Source organism: Fukomys damarensis, unplaced genomic scaffold (assembly GCF_012274545.1).
Source record: "Fukomys damarensis isolate Sample0158 unplaced genomic scaffold, DMR_v1.0_HiC HiC_scaffold_20, whole genome shotgun sequence".
NCBI classification, from domain to species: domain Eukaryota; kingdom Metazoa; phylum Chordata; class Mammalia; order Rodentia; family Bathyergidae; genus Fukomys; species Fukomys damarensis.
In genome coordinates, this window is record NW_022900932.1 from 1,465,755 (window position 1) to 1,483,425 (window position 17,671).

General features: G+C 58.2%; 1 protein-coding gene across 1 annotated transcript in view; it reads right to left on the minus strand.

The window, feature by feature from the left end:
* Notch4 (notch receptor 4) overlaps positions 1-12,258 on the minus strand; it is a 17,676-nt gene extending 5,418 nt beyond the window's left edge. Inside the window, exons 1-20 of the mRNA XM_033766600.1 lie at positions 12,047-12,258; positions 11,235-11,316; positions 10,809-11,104; positions 9,348-9,695; positions 9,132-9,254; positions 8,785-9,015; positions 8,547-8,702; positions 7,930-8,124; positions 6,646-6,759; positions 5,876-5,989; positions 5,673-5,795; positions 4,473-4,632; positions 4,169-4,400; positions 3,878-4,050; positions 3,646-3,791; positions 3,377-3,494; positions 3,069-3,156; positions 2,583-2,736; positions 1,537-1,721; positions 2-229 (exon numbers count right to left, since the gene is read on the minus strand). Of these exons, the coding sequence (XP_033622491.1) occupies positions 2-229; positions 1,537-1,721; positions 2,583-2,736; positions 3,069-3,156; positions 3,377-3,494; positions 3,646-3,791; positions 3,878-4,050; positions 4,169-4,400; positions 4,473-4,632; positions 5,673-5,795; positions 5,876-5,989; positions 6,646-6,759; positions 7,930-8,124; positions 8,547-8,702; positions 8,785-9,015; positions 9,132-9,254; positions 9,348-9,695; positions 10,809-11,104; positions 11,235-11,316; positions 12,047-12,122 (3,342 nt within the window). The 5' untranslated portion in view covers positions 12,123-12,258. The remainder of the gene's footprint in view (position 1; positions 230-1,536; positions 1,722-2,582; positions 2,737-3,068; positions 3,157-3,376; positions 3,495-3,645; positions 3,792-3,877; positions 4,051-4,168; positions 4,401-4,472; positions 4,633-5,672; positions 5,796-5,875; positions 5,990-6,645; positions 6,760-7,929; positions 8,125-8,546; positions 8,703-8,784; positions 9,016-9,131; positions 9,255-9,347; positions 9,696-10,808; positions 11,105-11,234; positions 11,317-12,046) is intronic.
* Positions 12,259-17,671: the final 5,413 nt, after the last annotated feature.

A 17,671-nucleotide genomic window follows, 5' to 3' on the forward strand; every position in this document is an offset into this window, starting at 1 on the left:
AGTGGAAGGCGTTGGCCAGCGGGCGGCAGGCTGCGGTGCCCGTGGGGTGGCAGGGCCTCTCCAGACACTCGTCCACGTCGCCCTCGCAGCGCAGCCCCACGAACCCCGGCGGGCAGGTGCAGTGGAAGCCCCCAGGCCTCGGAGTACAGGTTCCCAGGTGATGACAAGGCTGGGACTGACAAGCGTTGGGCTCCTCCGAGCAGTTCTGTCCGCTGTAGCCTGGGGCGCACTGCAGACCGAGGGGGTCGGGTGAGCCCCGCTCCAGTCTGCCCAGCCCCTCCTTCCCCGCAGCAGCTCCGCTGCGGCCTCTCCCTTCCCCCTCCCCAGGCACAGCCTCCCAGGCTCAGGCCATCTGCGAGACTCTGCTGTAAAGCCCCTTGCCTTCCCAACACCCTTAAGGCGCTCTCATTCTTTATTCGTTAATTTACACGCATCTACCGCAATGTTCACTTTGTGCCAGTTTTAGGCAAAATAAAGAGCAGAGCTCATTGCTGTTTCTGTGAAGTTCACAGTCAGTGAGAGAGAGTGAGCGTTCGTCACACGACTGATGTAAAACCCTGGAACAACTCGGCGTGGGTTGTCCTACGTGGTGCTGGCATCTCGCTAAGGGAGAGTCCCCAAAAGGCACAGACCTGGAGCTCCAGCGAGCCTGGGGCTCCTGCTGTTTTCTGATTGTTTCAGGGCAGCCCAGAGGGTGCAGGGTCATGGGACAGGTCGGCAGCGACACTGGGCTCTTGCAGGAGGGAGGTGAGTGTGCAAGAGGGGTGGAACAAGGCTTCAAAGACTCACAGAGCGCCCCGCAGGGTGGCGGGGGAGCGGCTGGTGTTCTGAGTCTGGAGGAGGGAGTTTCAGGACGGGGATGCCAAGCACCGAGACCCACTCCTGGCCAGTGCTCTGCTTCATGCGTGAAAATGTTGGTAATGCAAATTACAAATGAAGTTATTAGGGAGTGACCAAAGGGTGGGCTGGGGAAGCGCAGAAGCTGTGACTCTGGGCCCAGGAGTCAGGCTGCTTGGCCTTGAATCCTGGCTCTGCCTCTCCAGGCTTGGTAACTGGGGCCACCAAGCGGAGGCCCTTGCCTCTCCTGGAGACACCAGGGACATTTTCCCAAGGCAGCTGACTTCCGGGCCCCTGGCAGGGACAAGGCGGAGAGGCGATGGTTTTCCATGGTCAGAGTGGGGAGTAGGACAGCGGGGAGAGGGACAGATGAGGCTGAGGCAGGCAGGGCTTCGGCCTCTGTTGTGGAAGAGGTGGGTGGCCCCGAGGGGTGTTAGGCAGAGTCCGCCAGCACTGGGTGAAGGCTGAGTCAACAGAAGGACAAATGGGACGGTGTCCAGGAGGTTGGCGCAGGTGTTGCGGCCTGGACTAAGGCAGTGGAGTGAGGCGTGGAGGGGACAGGACAGAGCAGAGAGGTGTTCAGGAGGAGATAGAGGGGCCTGACCCGTGGTTAAGGAAGAGGAGCAGGACCAGTACCCCAGGCCGTCCGTTCCCCCACTCCTGTCTCCCTCTCTAGTCCACCCTTGTCTCCCCACTCACCTGGCAGTGATACCCGCTGGGGTGGACCATGCAGGTGGCCCCATTCTGGCAAGGCCCAGACTCACAGGGGTCTGCGCTGTCCTGGCACATGCTGCCCCGGAACCCAGGCGCGCAGCGGCAGAAATGGGAGGAGCCGCTGTCCACGCAGAGGCCTCCGTTCTGGCACACGGCGGAGGCCTCTATGCCTGGGGAGAGAGACAGACAGGGAGAGATGGAGCTGAGAGGGGTGTGGGGCATTCAGGGGCCCTGCTCTCCGAGCACTGCGGCACCTGTGTGCAACTCCTGGCCCTGAAGGGGTGAACGTGTCAAGTCCTCATCCCCAACCTTTCTGCCACAGGAGATCCCTTTTCTCAAGTGGATCAGTGTTAGAAATGGTTTTCTTGGTTTTAAATGGACCTTAGTCAAGAAAGAGCTTGAGGGGCGCTTCCGGCGGGGCCATGTGGCTTCGGTGGTGCTGGGTTTTGCCTCCACCTCCATCCACGACGCACCTCGTGGTGACTCCCATCGGCCAGCCCGGCCCTCTCCTGAGCACCTTCGCTCTCCAGATGGCATCTGAATCTCAGGTATCTTCACAGGGGGTTATGCAGCCTTAAAGGGCAGTGGGGTGATGAGTGTAGTAGGGCAGCACGTGGCCCAGGCCGGCTGAGTTCCGACCTCACGGGGCTGAGAGCCCCCATGGAATCAAGTCCCTGTGAGCCGGCATCACTGGCTGGGCTTGTTGGTAGCTTGAGTTGGGTTGAACGTGGTAACAGGAGCTGGGGTGTGTTAGGTTTCCTGAGATTAATAAATGTTGTTGGTCTCTGTTTTGTTTGTTTGTTTTGAGGCGGGGTCGCACTAGGTAGCCCCAGCTGGCCTGGAATCCTCTTGTCTCAGCCTCCTGAGTGCTGGGATTAAGGGTGTGAACCACCCTTCCCGGTTTGATCTGTGTTTTGGCTCTTAGGTGCTTGTTTAGGTAAGATGGTCCACAACTATGTGCCTGTGTGGGACGAGTACAGGAAGACACTGCTTTTCTTTATCTGCCTCCCTCCTGGCCCTGGGTCTGGTACCTTGGCTCAGCGCAGCCTTCTGGCAGGAGGACAGGGGGACGCTGCAGAGGGGTCCGGTCCAGCCCTGGGAGCACAGGCACCGGAAGGAGGGCCCACTCTGGAGGCAGTGGGAGTTGTGTGGGCAGGGCTTCTGGGCACAGAAATCCACCAGCGTCTGAAGGTTGGGAGGGACAAGTGGTGTGAGGTCTTCTGCCATCCCAGCCCCTCAGGATCCCTCACCTGTAGGACTCACTCAGGGATGGCGGGGGCCCCCGTGACCCTCCCTGCTTTCCTTCCAGACCCTCTTTCTGGAACAGCCCCGGGTACCAGACATGCATTCAGTCCTGCCTTCCTTATGCTGCACAAAACTCCAGTGAGGCCCGGCTCCTAGGCCTCCCTCCTCTCTCGTCCCTGCACTTGGCTGTCTTTCCCAAGCTTCCCTACTGCTCCCTTCAGTGCCCGGGACCCCTCTTCCTGGGGCTGTGCACCCTGCTCATAGCACCTTACCTGGCAGCGGCCTCCTGTGTAGCCGGCGGGGCAGAGGCAGCGGGGACCTTGAGGGCTGTCCTGGCAGGTCGCCCTGTTCCTACAGGGACTGGACAAGACAGACAGGGCACACTGGGAAGGAGGTCTGGGCACGAGGGGGTGGCACCCCCGGGAGGAGAGGCTGAGCCCGAGGGGAGGCAGGAGGGGGCCGTGGAGAGGAGGCAGCTCGGGACCAAGGATTGCAGAGCAGAGCGGAGCTGAGAGGAGGGCAGGCAGGCTGAGGGCTGAAGGGATCCCTCCCTTCCTCCGGGCCGCAGCGCACTGCTCACCTGTCTGCGCAGCTCGGGTGGACCCTGCCCTCACAGCGTGGGCCCTGGAAGCCTGGGGCACAGAGGCAGGAGAAGGCGCCGGGCCTGTTCACACAGGTGCCCCCGCTGAGGCATGGGGCTGGAGAGAGGGGGCTGTGAGGGCTGGGCTCCTGGTCTGGGACCTCAGTCGCGCTGCACACGTCCGGGTCCCGGCTGCAACACGGCACAGCACAGCCACCCGGGCCTGCGTCGTCACCCGCACCACAGCCCCGGCCACGGTGGTCACTCACCAGATGCACAGTGGTCCATGGCGCTCTGGCACTGCGGCCCTGTGTGGCTCGGGGGGCAGGTGCAGGAGTAACCCCCAGGGCTAGGGCTGCAGGAGCCGCCGTGGAGACAGGGCCCGGAGAGGCAGGCCGTCAGCTCTGCACTGCAGCTGGGCCCTGGGGAAGCAGGCGGTGTGGAGAAGCCGGCCACGGTGGTCACTCACCAGATGCACAGTGGTCCATGGCGCTCTGGCACTGCGGCCCTGTGTGGCTCGGGGGGCAGGTGCAGGAGTAACCCCCAGGGCTAGGGCTGCAGGAGCCGCCGTGGAGACAGGGCCCGGAGAGGCAGGCCGTCAGCTCTGCACTGCAGCTGGGCCCTGGGGAAGCAGGCGGTGTGGAGAAGGGGATCGTCTCCCATCGGCCAGAGCCCTAGGATTTCCTTTTGGGTGCTCCTGAGGCTCTGGGCTGTTTCTGCGGTGACTTTGTTCACATCATTGCTCCTTGTCCCGCTCGTTTCCTCTGCGCACATCTTCCTTCCACGACTCGCTTGCTGCCCGCCCTTCCGCGTGGGAGTGGATGCTCTGCCGCAGCGGTCACGCTGTCCCTTGTGCGGGTGCTGCTTCTGCCGCCTCGGCCCCGTGCCCCCGAGCAGACGCCCAGGATACTTGTCTAACTGGCGGAGTGGGCCTGGATTTGGGCTCTTCCTTCTGTTCCCTGCCCCACACTCTCTGCCCTCCTGTGAGAACGCCTCGGCTGAGCCTGCCCCACTCCCCACGCACCTGTGCCCACGCACCGCCTCCTCCTGCCCAGCCGGACCCGGGGCAGCGCAGATGGGTGGCTGCCGACCTTACCTGTGGCAGTGTCCGTGTCGGCAGGAGCAGTTGTCCCCAGCAGGGGCGCAGCCAGGGCTCCCATCGGGGCAGAGGCAGTGGGCCCCATCGTCTGGTCCTTGGCATTTCTTCCCGGGCTGGCACAGGGCGGGGGCGCAGAGGGGCACCTCGCAGAGCTGGCCTGGGAGGGAGAAGAGCCAGAGGGCCTGGGCCTTCCTGTCTGCTCCTGACGTCCAGCTCGCTTGCTCCCCACACGCCTGTACTTTAGCGGGTCCTTATCGTCCTCAGGAAATCAACTTCTGGTCACTTGGGATCCTGTGTGACTTGTCTTCCCCACAACTGTTCCTTCTCATCTTGTGTCATGAGCTAAGTCTACCCCGTTCCTTTTTTTGATTTTTTTGAGACAGGGTCTCACTATGTAATTGAGACTGACCTGGAACTCACTGTGTAGCCCAGGCTGGTCTCGAACTCACAGCGATCCTCCTGTCTCAGCCTCCTGAGTGCTGGGATTACAGGTGTGAGCCAGCACGCCCTGCTCCCTCAGTTCCTTTAAATGCAGTGCACTTTTCTCCCCATTGCACCTGCTGTTATCTGCAGCGCACACCCTGTCAGGCAGCAATTGTGACAAACTCCTACTCATCTCTCAAGACGCAGCTCCGCTCTCCCCTCCTCGTGAAGCCTCCTCATCTGCAGTCTGGACTGGCTGGTCCTGTGTGTGGTCCTACCACACCTGTTCACACTGGGCACTGTGGGCTCTGGGGTGACACCTACACTAGTCTGCGAGGCTGTATACTTGTGCAGGGTGTGTGCTGAGTCACTGTAGGGGTGCTCACGCCAGTCATAAAACACTGGTGACCTCTGCCCCACCCCGAATTGATTCATATAACCCTCTTCTTTCTTTCTTTCGTTTTTTTGTTTTGTTTTGTTTTGTTTTTTGGTACCAGGGATCGAACTCAGGACCTTGCACTTGAGAGGCAGGTGGTGGAACTACTGAGTTAAATCCCCAGCCCCTTTCTTTTTTAATTTTCTCTCTCTCTCTTTTTTTTTTGTTTTTGAGACAGGGTCTTCCTAAGTAGTCTAAGCTGGACTTGAACTCACTAGGTAGCCCAGGCTGGCCTGGAACTCACTGTGACCCTCCTGCCTCAGCCTCCCACGTGCTGGGATTGCAGATGTGCAGCACCACGCCCGGTCCCCATTCTCTCTAAAGCCTCCCCCACTGACCTGTGAAGCCAGAGGGGCAGAGGCAAGAGAAGGCTCCTGGGAGATCCAGGCAGCTGGCTCCAGGGGGACACGGCCCACTCAGACACTCGTCCACTTCTGCCTCACAGTGTGGCCCTTCAAAGCCTGTTGGGCAGGGAAGGTCAGGGCCTGCACTCAGCTCTGCCCTCTCCTCCCTGCCTGCCAGCTCCTGAGCCCCACCTCACCTGGGAGGCACTGGCAGAGGAAGGCTCCAGGCTGGTCCCGGCACTGCCCGCCGTTGGTGCAGGGGGAGCTCGCACACTCGTCCACGTCCCACTCACACTGGGTGCCCGTGTATCCTGGGGCAGGGAGCGGTGGTCACCAAGGGAAAGCCCAGAGAGCTGAGCCTGTGGGGCTTCCCTGGGAGGGCACAGGGGCAGCTGGGCCTGGAGCCTCGGGAGGGTGACGCAGAGGGAGGGAGCACAGCGCCTGCCTGCGGTGTGGCTCTGGGTACCTTCTCTCCAGCCAGCAAACCATAGGGCAGACCGGGCTGGGACTGGGTGGAGCTTGGTGGCAGAACAGCTGCCAAGTGGAGCCCCCCCCCCCGGCCTACCCTTAGCACTGGAAAGAAAGAACCCATCTGCTGCCCCACTGGACGGATTAAACGGCATAAGACAACTCCAAAGCACAGGGGAAGCCTGTGCCTGTGCTGCCGTGGATGCTCAGTACCCAGTCCAGGAGGGCTCCTGACAGCTGGGAGGGGCAGGACTCCTGGCCAGAGTTGCCTGTGCCCAGGGCGGCAGTGCCAGGACCAGCCCGGGCACCCCGCATGCAGGGAGGGTGGGCGGAGGACTGCAGGAGGGCAGAAAGGAGGGAGATGGGGCGGGCACTGGGCAGGACAGCGGCCGGGGTGGGGGAGCAAGCGCGGGCAGATTTGGGATGTGACAGAAGCTTCCGGAGCGAGGGGCCGGGAGGTGGGGCCTCCTCTCCCGCCGAGAGCTTCCGGAGTCCGCACCCTGCAGGCAGATGCACAGGAAGCCGCCGAGCAGGTCCCGGCAGTCAGCTCGGTTCAGGCACGGCGCCGAGGCGCACTCATTGGTCTCCACCTCGCAGAGCCGCCCTTCTAAACCTGAGGATGGGGCACGGGGAGCGGCGGGGTTCGCCAGGGGTCCTGCCTTGGCGACTCCCCTTCCGTGGGGAGATGGAGGGCCCTCGCAAGGCCACCCCTCCTGGTGCTGGTGGCTGGGAGTGGGACCAGAGGAGCCCTGGGGCCTGCTGCTCTGCCTCTGCCGCGCTGTGTCTCTGCCTCCTTCAGGGGCAGCAGCCCAGAGAGAGGGGTCCTGCTGGGACGCGCACAGGTGTACAGGGTGGGGCCAGCGGGGCAGCTGCTCAGCCCGGGTCCTCAAGGGACAAAGGAGATGCGGTGTCTGCCTGTAGGCTGCGCCGTGCTCTTCCCCACTGGGCCAGGCTGGCCCGGATTCCAGCGTGGGCTGTGGAGGGCTTGGGACGCTGTGTTGTGGTTCCCACATTTCCCAACGCTTTGGGGTCATCCTGCGCTCCGTGGTCTCGCTCTAAGCTCTGGCCAGATTGCTCCAAACCTTGCCTGCCCCCACCCCATGCCCCTTAGATTGCTGAGCAGGTTTCTCTACTCCTCTGTGCTCATCTGCGGTGGCCCGAGCCGTGTGACCTTGGATGAGCCACTTGACTTCTTGTGTCTTAGTTTCTTCATCTGTAAAGTGGGCCCAGGCGCAATGCTGACCTCAGAGGTCATTGCGGAGAGGCTGAGAGGATGCGTGTGAGGTGGTCGGACAAAGCTGGCTATTACTGCCCTAGATTTATGCAGCTCCCTGACAGGGGCTCTGTGTTCTTTTCCTAGGAAGACCTCTCCTCCCCCCACAACCTGCAGGTGGATGCCACCTCCCAGCATTCCTTCCCTACCGCAGCAAACAGAAGCAAACAGTTTAGTTTTCTGTTTTTTTTTTGTTTTTTTTGTTTTTTTAAAGAAAGTATCTCTATAAGGAAAAGTGTGATTGGGGGAATTTTCTGGGCTGCGCTGTACACAGGAGACCAAGCTGTGCACCTGATGATGACTGTGGAGTGAGCAGTGTGGGACCTCACTGCTGTGTGTGGCAGCTCCTTGGAGACCAGGGACGCCCCCTGGCCACCTGGAAGTACTGAGAGGAGAAGTAGCCCGTGGAACCTGGCCCCAGTCGCCTGAGGCCATCCTGGTCTGGATTCCCAGCGGGCTCAGGAGCAGATGTCTGTCCCCTCCGCCTGCCCGAGCCCCGTCCAGCCATACCTGGTGGGCAGAGGCAGTGGAAGGTGGCGAGCAGGTCCAGGCAGGTGCTGCCCGGTCGGCAGGGCTGGGAGGAGCACTCGTCGTAGTCGGCTTCACAGCGGGAGCCCGTGTAGCCAGGGGGACAGAGGCAGTTGAAGGAGCCGGGGGTGTTGAGGCAGGAGCCGCCGTGCTCACAGGGGCTGGGACCCTGCTGGGCTGCAAGGAGAGAGAGCGTGGAGTCCACCGGGGACAGGCGCAGAAGGGAGGGCTGTCAAGAAGTGGGGCCTGCTGGGGTGGACAGGACCAAGGAAAGGAAGGGGTTGTTGCCCCTTTGCAGTGCAGGGCTAAAGGGACAAGCCCTGTGGACTGGCGGCTGTGCACCACGAAAGGGCTGTGTTGGGAAGAGTTCTAAATCTGGACAAATTTAAGGAAAGCCAGATGTCTGTTTTTAAGTTTTCTTTCTTTCTTTTTGTTGTTTTTTTGGTACCGGGGATCAAATTTGGGACCTTGCACTTTCGAAGCAGGGGGCGGCACCACTGAGCTAAATCCCCAGCCTCCCATCTGTTTTTAATCTGAAGAACAATTTCCCTCTGGTCTGTGGCCTGTCCGGCTCAGGGAGGTGCTGTGCGGGGCCTCACCCATCTGGCATTCGTCCAGGTCCTGGTGGCAGGTGGGCCCCGAGTAGCCCGGCTGGCACAGGCACAGGGTGGAGCCCGTCAGGGGGTTGGTGCTGCACTGGGCTTCACCGTGGCACGGCTGGCTCAGACACAGGTCCTCCAGGTGGCACAGGAGGCCTGGAGTGGCCGGGGAAGGGCAAGGCTGGAGCACCCGCTGCCTTCCTGGCGCTCCCGCCTCCCGGTTCGTGCCGCCCCGCACCTGTGCGCCCGGGAGGGCAGAGGCAGGCAAAGGAGCCCACGCGGTCAAGGCAGGTGGATCCTGGGGCACAGGTGGCATGAACACAGTCATCCAGGTTCTCCTCACAGCCCGGGCCACCCCAGCCGCTAACGCACACGCAGTGAAAGCCGCCGGCTGAGTTCTGGCAGGTGCCCCCGTTCCTGCAGTGTCCCCGTTCCTCACACTCATCCACGTCTTCGGAGCAGTCCCAGCCTGGAGTGGGTTGGGAGGAGACAAGGCCTGGAGCCGGGTGGGGGCGCGGCGAGGTCAGGGCGACTCTCCGGGCCGGGCCGGGCCGCTGTTCTGCACATTTGGCTTCAGCCACGCACCTGTCCAGGCCTCTGGGCAGACGCAGACGTAGGCACCCAGCCCATCCTGGCAGGAGCCTCCGTTCTGACACCGGTGCCTGACGCAGTCGTCTGGATTCGCCTCACAGTCCGGGCCGGTGAGACCTGAGAGACACAGGGTCAGTGTGGGGTCGGGAACTCGAAGGAGAAGACCGCCCCACCCACAGGGGCGGCTGCAGGGAGCCCCCGAGGATGCACCTGGGGGGCAGAGGCAAAGGTGAAAGCTGGCATCTGCCCCTGGCACCAGCTGGCAGGTGGCCCCGTTGGGACAGCCCTCGGTGGGGCAGGCTCCCTTCCGGAGGGGGCATTGTGAGCCCTCGGGGCCCACGGGGCAGAGGCAGCGAAAGGAGCCGAGGCTGTTATGGCAGGAGGTGCCTGCAGGGCAGGGGCCCGGCTCCAGGAAGCACTCGTTGATGTCACGTTCGCAGGTGTGACCCTCGAAGCCCGGTGGGCAGCGGCACTGGATCTGGGGGTAGGTGGTCAGACACGCGCCTCCGTTGGTGCAGGGGTTGGCTGAGCAGAAGTCTCGGAGCTGGCAGTGCTCACCTGCGGCAGAGGGCGGGGGGCAAGGGGCTCACTGGAGCGCAGTGTGCGTTACAGCCTCTGAGATTGCTCAGCCCCCCGGGATGATCTCTCATTTTGAATTTTCCCTGTCTGGTCTTTGCCCTGTTCCGTCCCTGCTGCCTTAGTTTTGCCATGCACCGACAGGGCTGTGTCTGGGGCAGCTGCACTTTCCAAGCTGAAAGGAGACGTGTGCCTCATGATGGAAGGATCTCAGGGTGACCCTGACGCGAACACCAGCACTAGTAGTGACTTCCTCAGAGGACAAAGGAGAAAAGCAGCGGGGGCGCAGTATACCTGGTTTGGCCCTGGCTGTGCCCCAGTGCTCGCCTGCCCTTGGCAGAGTGGGTTGCTTCCCCTTAGGACCTGGATTCCTAATCTCTCTGTGGGTGTGAGGACCTGAATACGGACAAGGATGCTGGACATGCACTTCGCAGCGGTGGGCACCGATGGCAATGATGGTGGCACCGGTGCGGGCAGCGACGGCCGAGCCCTGCACGAGCCTTGTGCCAGGTGCTGAGTTAAGCACTTCCTGGGCACCCTTCCCTTCCCCTCAACAGCCTTCTGGAGGATCCACTGTCTGCTGAGAACTGAGAGCCCAGGCAAATATCCCATGCAAAGCCACAGAGCCACTGCAGTCCGCTAGTGGCCGCCCTGGTGGTAGTCAGTCAGGTCCTCACCCCGGGATGCATCCCCAGGTCTCTCTCTGGTCCGATCCATTCAGCTCACCCCCTCCCACCACTGCAGTCTCTCCAGGCGCTCAGAATGGAGCCTGGAGGTCCTTGGGAAGAGGAGCCCCAGGGCTGCTGAGTTCAGGGGAACTGGGAGGGGGAGAGACAGCAGGACAGGGCCCTAAAGGGCCTATGGTAGCGGTAGCTTGGAAATACCTGCGCTAGTGCAGAACTGTTTTGTGGTCTTAGCAATGGCACCGCTGGTGCTGTCAGTCTCGGGTGGGCAGGTCAGCTGCCAAGGGGGATCGTGGAGTCTCTAGGTCTTGCCTTCAAAAGCTTGCGGGCTCTCCAGACAGTTCGATCTTTCCACCCACTGCCTTGTCCCCTGCTTCTGCCTGTACCCTCCCTGCCACCCACCCGCACTCACCAGTCCACCCAGGCATGCAGGAGCACTGCGGGCGGTCGGGGGCCTTCAGGTGGCAGCGGCCCTTTTGGGAACAGAAGAAGGGCGGACAAAGGTCTTCCAGCTGGGTCTGGCACCTCTCGCCGGTGAAGCCCGAGGGGCAGGTGCAGAGGAAGCCGGGGGCCCGTGGAGAAGGGGTGCTGGGGGAGCTTGGCAGCGTGGGGAGCAGGGCTTGGCAGCTGCCCCCATTCTGGCAGAGCTGGGCATCCTGGCAGGGGTCCGGAAACTGGCACGTCTCACCCAGGAAGCCGGGGGCACATCTGGGCAGGCGGGAGAGAGGAGAGCTCACCGCGCTGGCCCCTCTTGCCCTGTTCTCCCCTCCCTCCTGCGCCTTCCTTGCTTCCCTCCTCCTTTGCCCTTTCTGTCCAGTCTCTCATGAGCCGCACTCACTGGCAGGTGCTGTGCCCCTCAGACAGGCTCAGGCAGGTGCCTCCGTGGGCACAGGGTCCTGGGGAGCTTGTGCACAGCAGCCCTGGGATGGAGAGGGAGGATGCGATGGTTTCCTCCTCCTTCTCCGGGGAGCTCTGCCCGCCTCAGGCCCCAGGCTCACTCGAGCTCCACACCGGCGCATCCTGCACACCCCTGTCCCGGTCCCCATGTGGTCCCATGTCCCAGGCCTCCGCCACTACTCCCTACCCCCTTTCCTGTTTATTCTCTGGGCCCTGAAGTCCAGCCCCCAGCTCCATCCCCCGGAAGCAAGACAACAGGGAGCCAGGAGGGGGGCGCGGGGCTCCCAGGAGGTGAATGTTGGAGACATTGCAGGGATTTCCTCCAGGAAGGGCTCAGCGCGGAGCCACGGGGTGGGGACAGCTGGACCGGAAAGCGAGGACTGGTGGACCCTGGACCTTCCCTGTCTCCGCCTCCCGCTGCCCTCTCGCCTCTCCCCTGGCAGGTGGTGGGTCTGTTCCCTCTTCCCTCCTCAGCCTGGCTGCGAGAAGCCTCTGCCTCCTGGCTCAGGGCCAGGTGGGTTCTCCCCGGCAGTGGGTACCCTCTCCGCCTTCTTCAGCGGTTCCCACCCCTGGCCCAGGCCCGTGACATTGGTCGAGCAGTTCCTGTGGCAGCTGGCTCTCCCTGTGGGCTGTTGGCATCAGGGGTAGAATCCCTTCCCCCAGTGGGCCCTCAGAGCCTGGGGCTGGGCCTGTGCCCACCCCCTGTACTCCTCCCAGGGGAGTCGGCCCTACGTCTCCCACCCTGAGTCTTACCTCTGGCCATGGCAAGTGGGAAACAAGGCGGCAGCGGCGGCAGCAGCAGCAGCAGCAGCAGGGAAGGGGGCTGCATTCCAGAGCCCCTGACCCAAGCCCTGATGGATGCCCTCTTCCTCGCAGGAAGGGACCCTCAGCGCTCTCTGAGGCAGGGCCACCTCCTCTGCTCCCGCTGCCCCTTCCTCCTCCTCCTCTGCCTGCTACAAGCCTCACGTCTGAGCTGTTTCCTGAGTCACACAATGTCCTGGACACCCTAGTGATGGGGAGGAGGGAGCAGAGGAACCTTGGGGGGATGAGGGAGGGGCCTTCTGCCCCTGCTGGGCCCTAGGGAAGGGGGGAAAGTAGAACTGTGTGGCCGGAAGGGCAGGTGACAGGAGGCGAGAACTGGCTTGGCTCCTGGGCCCCTGGGGCAGCCCCAAGCCTTGTTGTGGACCTGGTTTCTCCTTTGCATACATGGGAACTGCAAGGTGGCTGCCCCTGAGCCCCAGGAGGGGAAGGACCTAGAAAGGAGTGTGGGAGAGGAAGCTCAACTGGCCGGGTCAGTGCAGACGCTTCTCAGAGGACCTACCACCTGTCAGCATTTGAAACTATCCCAGACAGTGGGAACCTAGGGCACTTCTGGGTCCGACTTTGGCCCATGTTAGGATTTCCTTTTCTGCTTGTAGGAAATGAGTAAGATTCTGGGCTGGGTTTGGGAGAAATCTTTGCCTTCCAAGAAGGCATGACTGTCCCTATCAATGGTGCAGGAACACAGGCCATGCTGGGTGTGGTGCCCATGCCTGTGATCCCAGCCCCAGGAGGTGAGAGCCAGAGGAGCGGAAATCCAAGACCAGCCAGGGCTGCATGATGAGCTCAAGGCCATCCTGCACTATGTGGCAAGACCCTGCCTTTAAAAATAAAGTGAAAGAAAAGGGCTGGGGATTTAACCCACTGGTTCCACTGCCTGCCTCGAAAGTGCAAGGTCCTGAGTTTGATCCCCAGTACCAAAAACAAAACGAAGCAAAACAAAACAAAAACCCACAATCTATTCCAAATTCTACTCTACTCTGAATCTAAAATTCTCAATTTTGCAGTGTGGGTCATCTTCAGCAAACACTCAATTTGGCTAGTTTTTGCTCCATCCATCTCTGCCTGTCTCCTGCAGAGGTTCCTGGGATACAGGGAAAATGTCAGTAAAATATAAAATCGGAATAAATAAAATCACAACAGGAAATTTGTTTCTTGAAATATTCATCTACCCAAGTTGCCCAAGCGGGGATTGAACTCGTGACCCGCCTGCCGTACCTCCCAGAGGTGCTGGGATTGCAGGCGTGCACCCCAATGCCTGGTGTGTTGATTACTTTTCTCTTGTTGCTAACACGAAATACCTGATGTCCAAATTTGAAGGGGAGGGGTTTATTTGGCTTACGGTTTGTAGAGGTTCAGTCCATGGCTGGCTGGCTCCAAGGCAGGGAAGGGAAACGGGCCTCGCAGAGAAGCAACACGGTGCCCACAAGGCAGCAAAAGCAGCAAGAGTTTAACAGCATCTTTCCGCCCCTTTCATCTTTTTTTTAGTACCGGGATCAAACTCGGGTCCCTGTGCTTGCAAAGCAGGCGCCGGAACCACTGAGCTAAATCCCTGGCCCTCTGCCCCTTTAATCTTATTCAGATTACTGGGATTAGGGCAGTGCCAAGCTAATCACTCACTGTAGTGGTTTAGTAATCTCATGCCCTAAGACCCACCTCATCTGAATGCGGCTTTGGGGGGCACTGAAACCCACACTATAACTCCTGGCTCCATTCACCTCGGACCACTTTGGGTCAGCCACCCAGAGTTTCCAGTTGCTCCGAGAGTGAGTCCTCCAGAAGTGTGTGCCACAGCCATGGGCATAACCAGAGAAGGGGCATCGTGGCTACAGCCGGGGGCACTGGATGCACCTCCCCCATTAAGAAATAGACCGCAAGTCCTCTTCTTTCTTCTTGAAAACTTTTTAGTTTGAAATAATTTAAAATTCACAGAGCCAGGTGTGGTGGCGCACACCTATAATCTCAGCACTCGGGAGGCTGAGGCAGGAGGATCGCTGTGAGTTCAAGACCAGCCTGGGCTACAGAGTGAGTTCCAGGTTACTCCCAACTACATAGTGAGAACCTGTCTCAAAAACAAAACAAAACAAAACAAAACAAAGCAAAACAAAACACATCTCAAAAAGTATAAATAGAGAGAACACTCCCAACTACATAGTGAGACCCTGTCTCAAAAACAAAACAAAACAAAACAAAGCAAAACAAAACACATCTCAAAAAGTATAAATAGAGAGAACCTATTTAACTTGAGGAAGAGCATTTATGTAAAACATACAACAAATGTTATGCTTCAGGGTGAAACATTTAATGTTTTCTCCCTAAAATTGGGAATGAAATTCTATTCAACGCTGTAGTGGAGATTCTAGCCACTGTAATCAGGCAAGAAAAAGAAGCAAAAGACATCCACATTACAATGGAGGAAGATAAACGCAAGTAAAAAGAAGTGAGTGACTTCAGATGACTTGAGTTTGCATGCAGACAATTCTAAGCCAATCTTTGCAAATACCACTGGAGCCAATAAACCGTTTTGGTCCCAGGCCACAAGATCAATCTACAAAATTCAAGTGCATTTCTATGTTGTAGCAGTCGATGCTTCAAAAACAAAAGAAAGTAAAGAATTTCATTCCGATATTGTCAAGGAGAAAGTGAGCTCAAGTGACCAGCACCCAAAAGCACAAAGGAAGGAGAGGGCGGAGGTGGGCGATGTGGGGTGAGACCCGGAAAGCGAATTACATGATGAGGTGGACACTGAGATTTCAGATCTTCTTGGGGAACCCGGTCCACCGCCACGCTGGTTACGCGGCTCTTGCGTCTCAGGACAGAACCTTCCAGGATTTTCCACTCAGCACTCACCCCCAAGGATTCCACCAGGAAAAATCAGTGGCTCTTAACACTCGGAGGGGAGTGTGAGAACTGGCTGAGAACCGAAGAGGCAGCATTGGAGCCATCCGTGGAAAAACATTTAAAACTGATCAACCGGGAAGAGGATCCGTTGCTGAAGGTGCGGCTGTTGGTCTTGGAGCATTGTGCTGCTGTGGCTTGGGAGTGTCCAACGAGACTGGAGCTCTGGGAAAGGCTGGAAGTTGGCCTCAGCCTGTGAAAAATAGGATACCTTCTAGCGGTATGAACCTGGACGGAAGTATGGCTTTAACAACGTTGCCTGCCTTCGCAGAAACTGGAAGTGCTGTTCTCCTGATCCGCACGCCGGGAGAGGATCTCGGGTGACAGTGGTGCAGCCTTTGCAGGCACGATTGGAGCTGCACGCTGGTGCGATCCAGACCACGCGAGCAGAGCGTGGACCCAAAGCATCTTGCTGGCCACATTCTGGTGCGGTGGGTGCGGTGTGGCTCCTCTGCTCGGAGGGCGTGGTGGGAAGCCGTGCTCCTGCCGCTGCGTGAGAACTTTCCCAAAAGCAGTGCCCTGAGCGTGGGTCTGGGTCTCATCTTCCTGTTCTCACGGGACCCAAATTTCTGCCACCTAACACCGTGGTTGGTGCCGCTCTGCTCAGGGTCAGTGGGTGGTGGATTAGTTCTTTTCGCTGCATTGCTACAGCAATAGAGTCTAGGTGGGTGCATGAAATACACTCATGCAAGTTGCAACTATTCTAGCAGCTGGAGGCAAAGGGAAGGAGTCAAGTGACAATATCTAGCTTGTGCTGCGTTGCTGTCTCTTGTTAATAGGGCAGATGCTTGTGACATAGTTTGTACAAGCAGCTTTCATTGTGGTTTAGAGGAACATGGTAATATGTTTAAAATGCTTTCATAGTCAGGTATGGTGGTTTATGTCTGCAATCCCAGCACTCAGGAGGCTGAGGCAGGAAGATTGCTGTGAGTTCACGGCCAGCCTAAACTACATAGCAAGACTCTGTTTAAAAAAACAAAACCAACCAAACAAACAAAAAACAAAAAACAAAAAAGAAAAGAGAAAAAAGAAAAAAGAACAAATGGCCTCATTAAGCTTTAAAGAAATTAATAGAAAATCTCACTAACAGCAGCTCTTGCCTCTGCAGTTAGACTTGAGTGGTTAAAATGACAAAGAAAGAGAGAGAAATTGCATCCGGAAAGGTGCCGGGTAGCACAACGAATAGGAGAATTTATCAGGAAGAGTCACCCCACACAGCATGGCTGAAGTCAGAAGGGCAAAGGACCAGGGTAACCAGCCTCCAATAAAATGCAAAGGAGGCAAAGGGCGGCTACCGAAGAGCTCCATTGTACAAGGAGAAGCGGGTCTATACTTTCGTACATAGATGGGGCTTCTCAGTCTAGGCCATTCTGCTACCGCAGTAGACACACACACACACACACACACACACACACACTCACGTCCCCTTTCCTTAATCACCAACTCTAAGCTGCCTCTCATCAGGCCCCACCCTCCTTATCCATAGCAAAAGGGCAGGGAGGAATCACAAGACCGGGAGAAAGAAGGAGCAGGGTAACCAGCCTCCAATAAAATGCAAAGGAGGCAAAGGGCGGCTACCGAAAAGCTCCATTGTACAAGGAGAAGCGGGTCTATACTTTCGTACATAGATGGGGCTTCTCAGTCCAGGCCATTCTGCTACCGCGGTAGACACACACACACACACACACACACACACACACACACACTCACGTCCCCTTTCCTTAATCACCAACTCTAAGCTGCCTCTCATCAGGCCCCACCCTCCTTATCCATAGCAAAAGGGCAGGGAGGAATCACAAGACCGGGAGAACCCAGGTTAGGGTGCAAGACAGCCAGAGAGCCAGTGGGATCGTGACTAACTCCGGGAGCCCGCGTGGGGGAAGAGTCACTAGTAACGAGGGAGCCAGGCACCAGGGCTCGGGGGGCGTCCACTTCTCCAGTGCCTCCTGCTCCTCGGGGTAGCTGTTTTCTCCTCCCCCCTTTTTCAAATAAATCATCTCCCTTTATTTTAAGCTCTATTCCTTTAATTTGTTAACGGTGCTGAGTTCACGATCCTGGTTAGCTGCTTGTTCTGGCCAAGCAGTGGTGTGTTCCCCTCACGTAGCACAACTCTCATGTTTGAGTAATTTTTAAACACTTCAACGAATGTGAAAACTAGTTTAAGTCAGGAGAATTTAAGTATTTGCTCTATTTTTGAGTTTATTAAATTAAGTTAAAATTAACCGATTTGTATTTGCCTGCATATTTTTTTGGGGGGACACAGCCTGTGGTTAAGTAACGTCATAAGTGATGTGAAAATTTTGGTATAGAAACCAGAGAGAAATGGTAGGTCAGCGGCAGTCTTTTATTTATTTATTTTGGTAACACTTAGGACTTAGAATTTTGTGATGGTGACGAGTCGATGACAGACATGTGAGTATTTGGAAATCACAGTGATTGCTGGTTTTCCATTTGCCTAAGAAACAGAGACACAGGTGATTCCTCCTCCTGCTCTGCCTCTTGGAGCTGTCTTCACAGTTGGGATGTGGTGATGGTTAGGTCAAGACAGGCCAGTCCAGAATATTAATCACAGGGGAATCCCTGATGGGACCACGAATGCAGAGCTTGCCAAAAATGTATACGTCAGAAAAAGAAAAACTCCCATAAATATTTGAGGACCAA